Source organism: Periplaneta americana, chromosome 7 (assembly GCF_040183065.1).
Source record: "Periplaneta americana isolate PAMFEO1 chromosome 7, P.americana_PAMFEO1_priV1, whole genome shotgun sequence".
NCBI lineage: Eukaryota > Metazoa > Arthropoda > Insecta > Blattodea > Blattidae > Periplaneta > Periplaneta americana.
The window spans coordinates 162,792,804-162,810,245 of NC_091123.1; the positions used below are offsets into that span (position 1 = coordinate 162,792,804).

The 17,442-nt window shown below is 34.3% G+C and overlaps 2 protein-coding genes across 4 annotated transcripts in view; both read left to right on the top strand.

Annotated features, from left to right (window-relative positions):
* LOC138703664 (15-hydroxyprostaglandin dehydrogenase [NAD(+)]-like) overlaps positions 1-17,442 on the top strand; it is a 161,302-nt gene that overhangs the window by 96,070 nt on the left and 47,790 nt on the right. Inside the window, exon 1 of one of the 3 annotated variants that reach the window (XM_069831729.1) lies at positions 2,285-2,385. The exons of 1 other annotated variant lie outside the window; for it this stretch is intronic. The gene's annotated coding sequence lies outside the window, so the exon portion shown is untranslated. Of the gene's footprint in view, positions 1-2,284; positions 2,390-17,442 lie in introns of those variants that run through there. One more of the 3 variants, XM_069831730.1, reaches the window with a different exon arrangement.
* LOC138703661 (uncharacterized) lies at positions 13,320-16,574 on the top strand. Its single transcript, XM_069831724.1, has 2 exons — positions 13,320-16,237; positions 16,331-16,574. The coding sequence occupies exons 1-2, from the start codon at positions 14,575-14,577 to the stop codon at positions 16,429-16,431; spliced, it is 1,764 nt and encodes a 587-aa protein (XP_069687825.1). The 5' UTR covers positions 13,320-14,574; the 3' UTR covers positions 16,432-16,574.

Below are 17,442 nucleotides of genomic sequence, written 5' to 3' on the forward strand. Positions count from 1 at the left end.
AAACAAGAAAGACAAAACTTTGCCAAACATAACGTCAAATACCATAGTATTAGGTAACAAAACATTCATATTTCTATTTAATTTGTATATCCAACATAACCTTCATTAAACACAAGCCACAATTTTACTTCTAGAGTGAAAAATTACGAATTATTTTTTAATCACTCACCTTTATAACTAGAATCAAATCGAGTATGAAAATACTGTTACTTTACTCATGCAACATACAACTCCACTGTTACAAACATTTCAATATCAAAATTTACCTTCTAATAAAAAATGTCTCACTGTTCTCCCTGTCTCACTGTACCCACTTCTCCCCTACTATTTGGTGTGCTTAGAGCAAAACTAGCCACTTTTTATTTGTTTAAAATTTTAATATTGTTTGATTTTAAAGGTGTGATCAATAAAACGAATTTCTGGGAACCATTACCTGCTATAAACACTGCACATTTCAAAGCCTGTTTTGAACAGCAAAGTTCATCATATAAACAATCATGCACGGCCAAAGTAAATGTTTAGAATAATGATTTTTACATTATGCAAAAATAAGGGAGAAAAATGCTCGAAAATAAGAAAAATGCGGGAGTCGGAAGACTGTTAAAAATTAGGGGAAAATATAGGAGATCCTGGGAAATACGGGAGGTTTGGCAACCCTAATATATACAGAGTGATTTATATAGAACTGACACATTTCTTTGTTTAATTATTCTGTTGGAAATTCATTCAATGACCCAATTTTAGCACCAAATTAAGCAGACTGTTCTGGAGTTTCGATTCCTTGTCACTAGATGCGCAGATGTTTATGTTTTATTCCTATTGTTGGAGCACTGACCCAATTTTAGCACCAAATTAAGCAGAATGCTCTGGAGTTTCGATTCCTTGTCACTAGATGCGCAGATGTTTATGTTTTATTCCTATTGTTGACAGCACTAGATGCGCAGATGTTTATGTTTTATTCCTATTGTTGGCAGCTGTTTTCGACATTCTGTGTCAACGTGAAAATGCAGTACACATTAAATCAACGACTCTTCCTTGTGAAGCAATACTGGATTACGAATTCAATTACAGCTACTCAAAGGGCATACCAGAGAGAATTTGGTGTTCGCAATCCTCCCAAAAGAAACACAATACTGGGACTGGTAAACAAATTGGAAACAATTGGATCTCTGGTGAGTGAAAAGGGCCAATTTTTTTTAACCAGACTGTGAACACTGCAGAGTACCGACTGATTTTCATGGAGTTTGTTGAGCAACTGAACGATGTAGAGCTGAGTCAAGGATATTTTCAGCAAGATGGCGCTACATGCCATACATCAAATGAATCCATGGAACTAACTGCAAGTTTCTTTGACGACCGAATAATTTCCAGGAACCTGTGGCCACCGAGATCTCCGGATTTGACAACGCCGGACTTCTTTCTATGGGGTTACTTAAAAGACAGGGTTTACGCCACACGTCTCCAGACATTGGACGATCTGAAGCACAACATCACACAGGAGATTCAAGCTATTGACAACAGAGTCCTCCAACGAGTGGCCAGTAACATGGAACGACGTGTTGAGTTGTGCCTTATGCAGGATGGAGGACATTTTCAACATTTGCTATAGAGGTAAATAATCTCCCAAAATTCCTCTACATTTTAGGTATAATAAGTTGTCGCTAGCACAATTCGTTTTGAAACAATTAATGAAAGAAATGTGTCAGTTCTATATAAATCACTCTGTGTGTGTGTATATATATATATATATATATATATATACATATATATACATATACATATAAACATAAACGATAGAAAAAGTAAGATTTTTTTTTTTTTAAATTACAAGAAGTTTTGATCCGGCCAAATTTCGCTCGCAAAAATTTCTAGTAGCTCAAAAATTCACAAATCGCCTGAAGTAAAAATTAGTCGCAAACAGGGCTTCTGAGTAGCCCAATCCGTGACTTTTCGCCCAAACTGGCAACCTTGGCTGAGCCAGAATTACGGCCTCTACTGTCCGTTACTCAGGGAGAAGACGAGCGGAAAGAATGTGACCTTCTTGACTATCGGTGCTGATTATTATAAACATCGCTCAGATAAGCATCCCAGTAGCCAGGTTATTACTCGTGCAGGAAACATGAGTAACAAAGCGTATGGAAATTAAAGCTAAGTTTAACAGAAGGAGACCTATTGTTTCCGCTTACAGCAGTAAAAATTTGCACGTGTGGTCTTACGTTATCTGTTCACATCCCTTCCTCCACTCTCGTCTTCTCCTGAGTCACCGACAGTAGATATGACATGCAAGCTTCCTATCTAATTAAGATAGACTATCTTAATAAGATAGGAAGGTCGCAAAAACAAGTTATTCAGTTCTTGTACCGAGCACAGTGCAACATCGACAGCGTGAGTATGTGATATAGTAGCTTATTTACTAAACAATTGTAAATAAATCTATGAATGTCAACGTCAGTCTTTCGTACCAGAACATTGTTTTCAGATTGAGTGCAGTCAGGCATATAAGTTACAGTAGATCTATTTCACTATACTCCTGTATATGAGGAGAACCAATCGGAAATCGCTGAGGCGTTATAATATAGATGCCTTGTGCGAGAGAGTGACGTCTCGTGTTAGAGAGAAACGGCGATACCGAAGCCAGAGGGAGGGAGGAATCAGTTTCCCGCTGAGTTAAATATTTATCACGTTGTAACTCCTAAGTAGGGAGCGGATTTTTATGTGCTAAAAATGTTTAATATATTTATTTTTTATGTGCTAAAAAGTACGAAAATATTTGCTAAAAATAAAAAAATATATATTTTTTAATATGACAAAAATACCTTACTTAGCTTGAAAAAAAAATGTTACTAGGTACTCACCAACCACACTTGAGTGCTAGTAGTTGGCCGAGAATTGCAGTGAACAACAAAGGTCATCTCCAAATTTATTCTCCATCTCAAATGCATGCTCATTATCTCCGAACAACGACTTATACTGTGAAAACTATCTTTCCACATCACAGGACGACAGACATGCATATTTAAAGAGAGGAATGTCACAAACACAAACACCGTCAATTTCATCTACAGGCACATCCTCCAATACTTGAGCAACTTTACACATTTTTTACATCCACTGTTTTTTCCAAACACATTCTGGAATTTGTCCCTTAGTACTTGTACTTCTGAACCTGATAGCGAGTCTAGTTTAATTTCCACGGCACGCATCTCCCTGTTTCAGATAACAGGTTTTTGGATGTTTCCAGTTTTTTATGGTGTCACACAAAAAGCTTAAATTTGGTAATAGGAAAGCCAAATCGTTTTTAAACAACCATCTTTCAGTATATCTTGAAGGATAACGATTGACGAAGCCCGATAACAGGGAATCACAACAAGATATATTGTCTTACGACTTAATTGATAGACATGAGCGAGAGGTGAGAGATTTGTTTAAATTAAATAATGTTCATACCCAACTCATGTCTGTTGTGTTTCACAAACAAAGCGTGGAATGAATTCATCTTCAGCAACAATAAACATTCCCAATTATGTGTTGCAAGATCTCTCCTCCTTGTCCATGTTAATTTATTCTCTAATAATAACACTGATATGCTGTCTAGCAGTTCTCAGAACTTGAGGCGATACTATTGCAAAAATGGACAGGGATACAGCACACAGCGCTTAGAAACATGAAGCAACCAAGAATTCTTCAAAAGATAACGTACTTCTGAGTGATATAATTGATTTAGTTTTAAAATATTTAAAAGTTTTTGTAAAAAATTGTTTAATTTAAAAAAACTCCAAGATTTATGTGTTTATAATAGATTTCCTGAAAATATGTATTTACATAAATTTTTTGTGAAAATATGTGTTTTTATGTGAAATGAAATTCGGGTTTTAAACTTGAAACTTCATGTTCGGAATTTTTAACTTTGTTAATTGTGTTTTATCACACACAAAAAGAATATTTAATTACATAGGAATCCGCTCCTTACTCCTAAAATAGTCACTCAATCGCACTGTAATGTTTATTAATAGTAGTAGTAGTAGTAGTAGTAGTAGTAGTAGTAGTAGTAGTAGTAGTAGTAGTAGTAGTAGTAGTAATAATAATAATAATAATAATAATAATAATAATAATAATAATAATAATAATAATAATTTATTTTATTTATTTTACCTGGCAGAGTTAAGGCCTTAAGCCCTTCTCTTACACTCAATCAGATCTACAATTAATATAAGTGCATAAGTAAGAATAATAATAATAATAATAATAATAATAATAATAATAATAATAATAATAATAATGTGAAATACTGTTATTGAAACTTAAGTTACCATAATCCATTTTGAATCTTGCGTACACTACTTTTAACACTTGAATATAAGTAATTGATTAACTAACGGACTTACTCATGTGAATTATGTAAGTTTGTGCGGCTTACAGCTGTGCAACACAAACAAATAAATACGACCACACAGGTGTATACAAATACACATGTAATAGTTGCGACAGTTTCTACATTGGACAGACAGGCAGATCATTCCAAACACGCTACAAAGAACACATTAAAGCAATAACCAGAGGACACAATACATCTACATACGCCGATCACATAACCAATGCTAACCATACATACAATAACATAAATACAGACATGGAAATCCTACACATACGACCCAAGAACCAAAAACGCAACACACTAGAACAATACGAAATATACAAACACACTAAAACACACCCAGATCAAATTCTCAACACACAGATCAATTTCAGTACACACACACTATATGACTCCACTTTTCAACAATCAAACGCACCCACACAAGAGGCAGAGAAGTACGAGATGACGCCGAGATCTAGTAGGCTCTGAGGACGGTGTGATGAAGCACCGAAACAGCTGTAAGCCGCACAGACTTAAATAATTAACACGAGTAAGTCCGCTAGTTAACCAATTACTTAAGTTACCAGTTAATCTGAATGCATTAGAAATGTAAAGATAATTACTTAGAACTGTCATTTATGAAGTAAAAATAAAATTATTTAGCTATTTAAATATAATCACTGCTCAACATATGAAAAGAACATCAATTCAGTAAACTAGTCTGAAAAAAGTTAAATTATTAATTACACTGGTCAACAGTGATTTTGTTAAATGTAACATTTCTGCTGTTTCTTATGTAATTTCATCTGCTGATTCCAAAAATGTATTTATTTTTATTGCTATATACAGTTTAACATGCTAATGGAAAAAAAAAATATTTCAAAAATTTCATTTTAATTGCTTTAACAATTGACTCATAACTTTAGATCACTGTTGCCTGTGAAGTCATAATTCATAAAAATGAATTTTATTCCTCATAAGACTGTGAGAGTTAGTATTAATTCTCAGTTGAGTTGGAACTTACAATCATGAAACAAGTTTCATAACCCGTGTTTTCTTTGTCCTAATTTTAAGTGCGGTAAAAGTGTCTTATAAAGTGAAACATACCTCGAAATACTGTGAAAATCACAAACAATTTTTATTACGATTGTGACACTTCTTAATACTTTTAACAGTTGGAGCATCATGGTTAAACACTCGCCGATACCCCCTTTGAACTCTAACAATTGATTTAAAATCCGCATAACACAACACAGTTTGCGCTTTCATCTGCGGTATCGCCATTTTGACAATTGATACAATCTACGAAAAGAAACCGTGTCTGCGCACCACCTACCGACAGGATTCGAAACTAGTTGAGTTTTCCTTTCATATAAATGTTACAGTAAGGTTCTATCTTCAACCGTTCACCTGTCACATACAATTGAAATTATGTACATTCGAGCGATCCATCCTGTACTGTATCATATTTGAGATTTTCTTCGGTACGTCTTGTGGCGTAAATTACGTTTAAATTATGTTTTATTTAACGACGCTCGCAACTGCAGAGTCAGTAATAAATCTACTGACGTAAAACGAATATTTTCCGCATACAAATACACTGCTCAAAAAACTCCAACGGCAATTAGAACTTGTACCAAATTTCTTGTGTATTTTATGGTACATTTCTGATTATGGCATCAGTAAAATACTTACTCCTTGGCATTGCCATGACATTTTCAACAATTAATCGTTTATTTTATAGATTCTTATAGATATTATACTGTTGAAGGTCTTTATGCTTGGTTCTTAAATGTAAAATTTTTAAAATATCTTCTTATTTTCTTGCTGGAGTCATATGAAGTCATTTCATTTAATCATGGAACGTCACTTCACAGGGGAGAGGATGATATTTTCTAAAACGTTTTTCCTATTTGGTGTAAAATATTAATTTTTTGTATGTAAAGAGCTCATATCTGTTAGAACTCAATCAAATATAAATATTTTGAAAAAAAAATTATTCGGGGGCCCAAATTTGAAAAAAAAAATATATACTCAATGCAGAATTGTACTAAAACCGATATATCTAAACCGTTTTAAAGATAGATTCAAACAGTTTTTTTGTATTTGCAAAAGCATGTTCTACAGACTGTCTGTAACAGAATTTTGATATTAGTCCCTACGTTTGTAAAATAAACAATTAAACTTTAATAACAATTTTCTGATTTCTTTTCTTGCAAACAAACGGACGTATTTTTAAAATGAAATCAATTAACAAAATTCTGTTACAGAGAAAAGTTTCCTAATAGTCTAAAGAATGTGTGTTCTAAATTTCATGCATGTATCTTTAATAGTTCAGAAATTATATCCATTTTTGTCTGGCACAAATACTCACAAAATGTTATGCAATGCATTCCACACATATCAAAGAGTATTTTAAAGATATTTTTAACTTAATTTACCGGAAACAACAATAAAAGTGGGTGAGTGATTTAAAAATCTATAACGCAGAAAGTTTAAAAATGGCGACTCAACATCCGATAAGGGCACAAATACCCACAAAATGTTATGCTATGCATTACACACATATCACAGAGTATTTTAAAGATTTTTTTTTTAATTTACACATTTTTCACCAAAAAATACCATCCTCTCCCCTTATGCTTTGTTCTTACATGTAAAATTTTTAAAATATCTTCTTGTTTTCTTACTGGAGTCATACGAAGTCATTTCATTTAATCATGGAACGTCACTTCACAACGTCTGAAATGCTCAGAGCTGTTAGTAAATTAGCCACGTTCAATTAGTAGGCTAGCGGTGTCAAAGAGGACGGAATCTTTGTAGTTTCAATAATTTTAATTATGTCGCGCTGTCCATTGTCGTCAAGTCTTTTGAAGGCCGCTCCAATATTCCACGCGGAGTGTATGGACGGAAGCTTTGTAGTTTCAATAATTTTAATTATGTAGCGCTGTCCATTGTCGTCAAGTCTTTTGAAGGCCGCTCCAATATTCCACGCGGAGTGTATGGACGGAAGCTTTGTAGTTTCAATAATTTTAATTATGTCGCGCTGTCCATTGTCGTCAAGTCTTTTGAAGGCCGCTCCAATATTCCACGCGGAGTGTATGGACGGAAGCTTTGTAGTTTCAATAATTTTAATTATGTAGCACTGTCCATTGTCGTCAAGTCTTTTGAAGGCCGCTCCAATATTCCACGCAGAGTGTATGGACGGAAGCTTTGTAGTTTCAATAATTTTAATTATGTCGCGCTGTCCATTCTCGTCAAGTCTTTTGAAGACCGCTCCAATATTCCACGCGGAGTGTATGGACGGAAGCTTTGTAGTTTCAATAATTTTAATTATGTAGCACTGTCCATTGCCGTCAAGTCTTTTGAAAGCCGCTCCAATATTCCACGCGGAGTGTATGGACGGAAGCTTTGTAGTTTCAATAATTTTAATTATGTCGCACTGTCCATTGCCGTCAAGTCTTTTGAAAGCCGCTCCAATATTCCACGCGGAGTGTATGGACGGAAGCTTTGTAGTTTCAATAATTTTAATTATGTCGCACTGTCCATTGTCGTCAAGTCTTTTGAAGGCCGCTCCAATATTCCACGCAGAGTGTATGGACGGAAGCTTTGTAGTTTCAATAATTTTAATTATGTCGCGCTGTCCATTGTCGTCAAGTCTTTTGAAGGCCGCTCCAATATTCCACGCGGAGTGTATGGACGGAAGCTTTGTAGTTTCAATAATTTTAATTATGTAGCACTGTCCATTGTCGTCAAGTCTTTTGAAGGCCGCTCCAATATTCCACGCAGAGTGTATGGACGGAAGCTTTGTAGTTTCAATAATTTTAATTATGTCGCGCTGTCCATTGTCGTCAAGTCTTTTGAAGGCCGCTCCAATATTCCACGCAGAGTGTATGGACGGAAGCTTTGTAGTTTCAATAATTTTAATTATGTAGCACTGTCCATTGTCGTCAAGTCTTTTGAAGGCCGCTCCAATATTCCACGCGGAGTGTATGGACGGAAGCTTTGTAGTTTCAATAATTTTAATTATGTAGCACTGTCCATTGTCGTCAAGTCTTTTGAAGGCCGCTCCAATATTCCACGCAGAGTGTATGGACGGAAGCTTTGTAGTTTCAATAATTTTAATTATGTCGCGCTGTCCATTGTCGTCAAGTCTTTTGAAGGCCGCTCCAATATTCTACGCAGAGTGTATGGACGGAAGCTTTGTAATTTCAATAATTTTAATTATGTAGCACTGTCCATTGTCGTCAAGTCTTTTGAAGGCCGCTCCAATATTCCACGCGGAGTGTATGGACGGAAGCTTTGTAGTTTCAATAATTTTAATTATGTCGCACTGTCCATTGCCGTCAAGTCTTTTGAAGGCCGCTCCAATATTCCACGCGGAGTGTATGGACGGAAGCTTTGTAGTTTCAATAATTTTAATTATGTCGCACTGTCCATTGTCGTCAAGTCTTTTGAAAGCCGCTCCAATATTCCACGCGGAGTGTATGGACGGAAGCTTTGTAGTTTCAATAATTTTAATTATGTCGCACTGTCCATTGCCGTCAAGTCTTTTGAAAGCCGCTCCAATATTCCACGCGGAGTGTATGGACGGAAGCTTTGTAGTTTCAATAATTTTAATTATGTCGCACTGTCCATTGTCGTCAAGTCTTTTGAAGGCCGCTCCAATATTCCACGCGGAGTGTATGGAAGGAAGCTTTGTAGTTTGAATAATTTTAATTATGTCGCACTGTCCATTGTCGTCAAGTCTTTTGAAGGCCGCTCCAATACTTCACGCGGAGTATATATAAAAACCAGAGTTGCAAATTTTAGCAGTGTGTCTTGTTCCATGTTATCTATACTAATAATAAATCTGTAGCCGAAATTTTTCTGGTAATTTTCGATTTTCCAAAAATAATTGGTCCTAACATATATAATTAACCACCCTGAAACCGAAAATCGCTTTTTTTTAATTTCTGTTTGTATGTCTGTCTGTATGTTTGTTACCTTTTCACGCGATAATGGCTGAACGGATTTCGAAGAAAATTGGAATATAAATTAAGTTCGTTGTAACTTAGATTTTAGGCTATATGGCATTCAAAATACATTATTTAAAAGGGGGTTATAAGAGGACCTGAATTAAATAAATCGAAATATCTCGCTTATTATTGCTTTTGTGAAAAATGTTGCATAACAAAAGTTTCTTTAAACATCATTTGCGATAAGTTTTATTCCTTGAAAAATTTTGATAGGACTGATATTTAATGAGATAAATGAGTTTTAAAATTAAAATAACTGCCATCTAAGGCCGTATAATGAAATAAAAAGCAAATGACTTCGTCTATAAGGGGCCTTGGACAGCAACAATCGAAAGCTATGAAAGATAGCCTACAGAGAATGTTTCTGTGTTTGTATGAAGTAATATCGGAAGCTAAATTAACCGATTTGTATAATTAATTATTATTTCATCATTGGAAACTATAGTTTCTCTAGATGGACATAATGCTATAATGTTATTACAGTAACTTCTGATATAATATAATATAATATAATATAATATAATATAATATAATATAATATAATATATAATGTAATGTAATGTAATATAATATAATATATAATATAATATATGTAATGTAATATTATATCATATAATTTAAGTTATTTGAAGGGTTCAGAACCATAGTGGGCCAAACGCCATTTACTGAATACGTAGAAAACAAGGGTTGAAATTAAGTTATTACCATAATTCAATGGAAACCTATAACAAGTAAAATAAAGTATAGACATTAAATCTAAATGATGTCAATGTTCATTAAACTATGGTTGCATGTAATAAAAATTAGAAACATGTTAAAGGAACTGTCATTGCACCGATGAGTGGTCTCTGGACCAAAATGATCGTATTTTAATTATTTAGATACAATTTAAATTAAGTAACATATTAAACGATGTATCCTTCTATCAAACACGAATGTTCCCTGGATCATATGTCCTATTTTAATTATGTAATTACTTTATATTTATTTCTAACGGGTGCAGCGGAGCGCACGGGTACGGCTAGTATTAATACATAGCAGCAACAAACAAGACGTGACAACGTCGGATTTTCAAATCTTAAAAGGAATGCCACTGCCTAATAATTAAACGAGGCTACTTTATGATAAACGTTTTACAAAGTCAGGCTCGTGTTGCTCGAGTTTTGAAGACATCACGGAGTTATCATGGCTACGTTATCAAGTCGCAGGTGAGGTTAAAGAACGTCATCAAGGCCGAAGAAGGAAAATAACAGCACGGTACACTGAGTATCTGCGGACTATCACTGGTGGCAAGTTGTATCTGACCTGCAGTACACTCACGGAGTTGTAAGTGATCAGACTATAAGAACTGACTTCATGAAGCATCGCTCTCTCTCGACGCCATCGAAGAGAACCAGCCTTTCGGAGAAACAATCGGGCAATTTCCTCCCTAAAAGCTTCCACTTACATAATTAAGAGCACAGGCGAAGAACGTGCTTTTTCCACTTTTTTTCAAAAATGAGTTATGCATGCTATGTGATGCAGGATTCCATGTAGTTTAAAGCTATTAATCGACCAATGTGATAATGTGAATAGTGCAAGTGCTACAGCAGATTTTAGATTTAGCGTACAGGGAAATAATGTGCTCTGTCACTGCCATCGTGATCTAATACAGGCCGTAAGGCAGACCACGTGACTCGCTTAACAGCTGATCGCGAAGGGCGGTCTTTCAACCATATGAATTAGTTGCAGTGCATGAAGAATAACATATATTTCTCTGAAATGCAGTGTAATTGCGTCAGTAAAATTTTAAACAGTGATTGTGAGACACTTGAGACACAATTCACTTGCAATTTAAGGTATAATATTATTTTTGGTGTGAAAATTACGTTGTTGCAGGCAAAGTTCGTATGTGTAATACCTGCCTTTAGTTCGATTAAATATTGCGCCCTTATGTGGTTAAGTGAAATTTTGGTCTTATAAACAGTAGGCTAAATATGTGTAATAATATATACGTGAAAGTGAAACATTGACTGGCATGTGATTAGGCCTAAGTGTAGCGTTACTGATGTTACTCTTGTCTAATCCATTATTGTTAGTTTACCGTATTTGTCTTATTAAATTTAAATTATTGCGCCATTTTTATTTGTGAATAACCTACATTATACGAGTAAATAATACGACGTTTGATAATATACACAATTTGAACTAAAAACGAGATACATATAATATATTACGAAAAATTATACCCTATAGTTTTCATTACTGTTACAGTATCTAGAATTGTAATTAGTTGAAATAAAGCACTCATGCTTCATTACGAAATTCTTGCACATTCATTTATGCACGTTTCAACAATTTTCAATTGCATCGCACGCATATTTTAATGTGTTGAAGTTATAGCTTATGTTTATTCTATCAGTACTTGCCTTATTTCTATATTCGCAATTATGCATTATAATTAAGCATAACGCTACGTATAACTTATAAATGCAATTTGTCTACACTTCAATGTATTTATTCGTTTCAGACGGTACTCCAGTCTGAAGTCTGATTAGTTTAATATGTTACTAGGGCTAAACTAGCGCTGAGGTAGTTCCCTTCGTATTCATACATCTTGCATATACAAATTAGTTCGGTTCGTTCAGGATTTTATTATGCCTTGCATCTCCACAAAAAATTAATTCAACTGTTTTCAGTTCAGAAATTACCGGAACTATACCTCAGCGCTACTAAGTAATATAACGTATGTACATTTCATATGAGGGACTGTGGTGAATTTTCTGCCTATAAGTAAGGACGGTAACCGCGTTCTGAAGTTTATCCTAAAAATATATTCTTCTTTATTAAATCTCAAAACCGTTTTCGTTCTCAACTTAAGCCTAAAATGTTGACGCAGAAAGGTTATGTTAACATGGTAAATTCTCTTCACATAAAAATAACACAGTTTTATTTATTATTCCTGCCACATTATGCAACACATAAATGGAACTTATGCACATATTACATTGAATAAAAATTGAATTGTATTATTTATTTGTTCCCTACTTTACTGGGCTGTAATGAATTGTATTTATCTAACCTACCAGATTAACACACAACTGTACATACACTAATTTCATAGGAGGGACTGTGGTAAATTTTGTACCTACGAGTAAGGAAGGTAGACGTGCTAAATTAAAATCACAATATAAATAATTCTTCTTTATTAAATCTCAAAATAGCTTCCTTTCCAAACTTAAAATGTTGATGCAACCAGGTTATGTTGCCATGTAAAACTCCGTTCGCATTAAAATAACACAGTTTTGTAATTATTTCTGCAACATATTATGCAGTAAGAAGTGTGAAGGGGTCTTATACACACATTACACTAAATAAAATTGAGCGCCGACACGCTATAAAGTAATATATTTCACTCAGCTCCGTATACTCAAATAGAAAAGCCCGACTCATCGAATGACGTCACACAACCTGCATTACGGCCTGGTCTAGATCACGATGGCAGTGGCTCTGTCCACTGTTTGTGTGATTTAATTTTTAGTTTCCTCATGGATTGGCATGCATGTTAAAGCAAGAAGAAGGGAATTGTTGTGCATAATTGTTATAATGAGAAAATTCATTCTTTCTGCATAAACTCCATGTACAAGCATAATACCTTTTAGTTTGAGAAATTCAGTTCAGCTGTATAAGTGTTGTAAACTTTTCACTAAAGTTTTAATATTATTATTAAATAATATTATCTATATATGTAATTTGAACCGGTAATGGAAATTGCGGGAAAACGGCTGAACGGATTTTAATAAATGAGCTTGGAACTCAACGTTTTTCAGAAAAATAGTAGTTTTCAGTGAAATGACAATATTTCAACATAATTTTCCAATTTTCCAAAATCCATCTGTCATCAGTTTTGAGAACTAGCTTAACTAGCTAATTGCATTTCAGAATAAAACGAAACACACTACAAGAAGGCCATGATCTGCAAGAATGCTGACATATATAGTGTTCAAATTAAATTGGTTAAAAAAAAACTTAACTTACTAAAAATAATTTACAGGTTCGATTCTGTGGTGTGTAATTTTTTGGATACAGCTGTGTATTGGATATTAAAAACTACAAAACTTGAGGTGGTTTGATGACATTATTACCATTAGAAATGAAATGTTATTGTAGTTAATGCCATGATGTGACTATTTTTGTGATATGAAAGTGAAACGTTTTGTGGTTATTTAAGTAGATGTAGAGAATAACTTAAATTAGATTTTGATTTCTATATTTTACTGAGTGGCGGCTATATAGTATATATATGTTGTTGTTGTTGTTTTCTAATGCCAGGCGTTTCACAATAAAGTCATTTGACCTCTTGCACTCCAATATTTTTCAAAGATATTATCATGACCAGCCACTGAAGCACAGATTTTGAGGTGTTCCGAATCCATTTCTTGGTTTGAGTTGCACAATGGGCAGCCAAGGGACTGATATATTCCAATTCTATGCAGGTGTCTAGCCAAACAATCATGGCCTGTTGCCAATCTAAATGCAGCTACAGAAGATTTTCGTGGTAAATCGGGAATTAACTGTGGATTTTGATGCAGAGAGTTCCATTTTTTCCCTTGGGATTGTGTTATCAAATTTTGTTTGTTGAAGTCTAAGTATGTAGATTCAATAAATCTCTTCACAGAGTAATACGTAGATTTAGTAACAGGTCTGTAGGTAGCAGTGCTGCCCTTCTTTGCTAAAGCATCCGCATTCTCGTTTCCCAGGATTCCACAATGGGATGGTATCCATTGGAATACAATTCTTTTATTGAGTGATATTAATTGAGAGAGCATTTTAGTTATTTCTGCTGTTTGAGATGAAGGTGTGTGTTTAGAGACGATTGATAGAATAGCTGCTTTGGAGTCTGAATAGTATGTATATAGTATATGTTACTGAAAGCTATAAAACTTACGTAAGATAATAATATGATTAAAAATCAAATATTTTTATAGTTATTAATCAAGTGAGGTTGGGTCTTTTTCATATATTTAATGGCGGTGTGGTGTAGATATTTATATGCTTGGTTCTCTTTAGTATTGGCTCGAGAGAGAGTATCTTTCATTATTATGGAAGCAAATAACTTTCAGAATGTCCGGTATTCTTCATTGAAAATAAATCTGAAAACTGTTTATTTGAACATCTAATGAACTTAGTTTGCAGCATTTGCTGCACAAGTATTATTGAATGATGAGTACTTCATCTGAGGATGAAACTCAGAGACCTTCAACTTCTAACAGTGTTAAGAAAAATCAAGTACAGGGGAGAATGACTGCAGTCATGAAGAAATTAAGGGTTCAATCACATGAAATAGGAGAAGACTGCAACTGTAAGTTAAAGTGTTTTGAGAAAGTAAGTGCTGAAGAAAGATCAAGTATTATAAGGCAATTTAATGATTTAGAAGATTGGAATCAACAGTCATTACATCTGACTGGCCTTATTACAATAATTCCAGTTTATCGAAGGCGATCAAGAAAGAATGAAGATGAAGCACAGTTTCGAGAGTGTAATTTTAACTACAGAGTGAGAGTGAAACGTGAGGACATTGTACATGAAATATCGATATGCAGAAAAGCGTTCATGGCAGTACATGGCATAACAAGGCGACGGTTAATGACACTTCAAAAATGTATGAAATCTGGTGTGTCCCCTCGTGATGGAAGGGGTCAGCATGGAAATAGACCATGGAAAATTAAGGAAGAAGTAGGAAAGGCAATCTATGATCATATTAATTCGTTTAAAGGTAGATCAAGTGATTACAGCAATGAAAAGACCAAGAAATTGTATCTCCCAGAAGAACTATCAGTGAAAAAGATGTATGAAATGTTCAAGAAAAAATACCAAAATTTAGTAATTTCATATGAAACATATAGAACAGTTTTCAACACCAAATTCAATATAGCGTTTGGATATCCAAGGAGTGATACATGCTCAGCCTGTGATAAGTACACAGCTGAGATGAAAGTGCTGAATGCAAGACTGTCTGAAAATAATTTAGATGGCGACATGAAGAAACAAGTTTTGGAAGAAATTAATAAGATCACCTATAACAACAAGATCCATAAACTCAAAGCTGAAACATTTTATACCAGAAAGAGGAATGCTCGTTTAAGAAGTCGGAAGTCTGAAGAAACAGAAGCAATTTGCATGGCCTACCAAAAAAAGTTATGCTTACCGAACATTAGTACCAATGATGTCTATTACAGAAGGCAATTATCTGTTTACTCTTTCAATATTCATCAACTTTCAGATGAAACTTCAGTGTTTTATACTTACACTGAAGATATTGGTAGAAAAGGAGCCAATGAAGTCGTATCCTTTTTAAATCACTTTGTGACAGAAATAATGGACAAGAAAGTCAGACATCTTGAAATTTTTTGTGATTCATGTTCAGGCCAGAACAAGAATTATACTGTTCTGAGGTATCTTAATTATCTTGTGAATGAACTGAAACTTCTGGACACAGTGGAAGTAACTTTTCCCATTAGGGGACACTCGTATATGGAATGTGATAAAAATATGCGACTGATTAATACAAAAGCAGTAGCAGAAGTCCCAATGGATTGGGTGCGGATCGTGGTACAAGCTCGATGTAAACCTAAACCTTTTGATGTTGTGTTGGTCAATCAAGATATGATCGGAAGTTGGGAGTCATTTCTGCAGCAGAAATATTGGAGGAAATGTCCATTTCTTACAAGGCCCATCAGAGAGGCAATCATCACAAAAGAACACCCCCGCCTCATTCAACATCGAGATACGTATAATGGAGCTTGGATTTCATCGGTGTTGAGAGCTTCACTGCGAATTCGAGAGCAGCAATCTGAAGAATACCCATGTCCTGCTTACAGAGGTAAAATACAAATTATCTTGAATAATTTATTTTATATCTGCTAATAATTTAAATATCGCTAACATTATTTCTAATAACGAAACTTCTTTACAGGTCCTCTAGTAATATCGAAGGAAAAGTATCAGGACCTCCAGATTTTGAAGGAGTTTTGCGGACACGAAGCTAGAGTGTTTTACACAAACCTTCCACACTAGGCTGAGATGTGCATTTTGAAACAAAAGTGATCATTATTACTAAGTACTGTGCATTTTGGGACGAAAGTGATCATTATTATTAGGCCCTGTGCATTTTGGAAGAAAAGTTATTATTATTATTATTATTATTATTATTATTATTATTATTATTATTATTATTATTATTATTATTATTATTATCACGACCTCCAGATTTTGAAGGAGTTTTGCGGACACGAAGCTAGAGTGTTTTACACAAACCTTCCACACTAGGCTGAGATGTGCATTTTGAAACAAAAGTGATCATTATTACTAAGTACTGTGCATTTTGGGACGAAAGTGATCATTATTATTAGGCCCTGTGCATTTTGGAAGAAAAGTTATTATTATTATTATTATTATTATTATTATTATTATTATTATTATTATTATTATTATTAGGTCCTGTGCATTTTGGGACGAAAGTGATCATTATTATTAGGTCATGTGCATTTTGAAGCAAAAGTGATCATTATTACTAAGTACTGTGCATTTTCGGACGAAAGTAATCTTCATTATTATTAGGCCCTGTGCATTTTGGAACAAAAGTGATTATTATTATTATTATTATTATTATTATTATTATTATTATTATTATTATTATTAGGCCCTGTGCATTTTGGAACGAAAGTGATCATTATTACTAAGTACTGTGCATTTTGGGACGAAAGTGATCATTATTATTAGGCCCTGTGCATTTTGGGACGAAAGTGATCATTATTACTAAGTACTGTGCATTTTGGGACGAAAGTGATCATTATTACTAAGTACTGTGCATTTTGGGACGAAAGTGATCATTATTACTAAGTACTGTGCATTTTGGGACGAAAGTGATCATTATTATTAGGCCCTGTGCATTTTGGAACGAAAGTGATCATTATTACTAAGTACTGTGCATTTTGGGACGAAAGTGATCATTATTATTAGGCCCTGTGCATTTTGGGACGAAAGTGATCATTATTACTAAGTACTGTGCATTTTGGGACGAAAGTG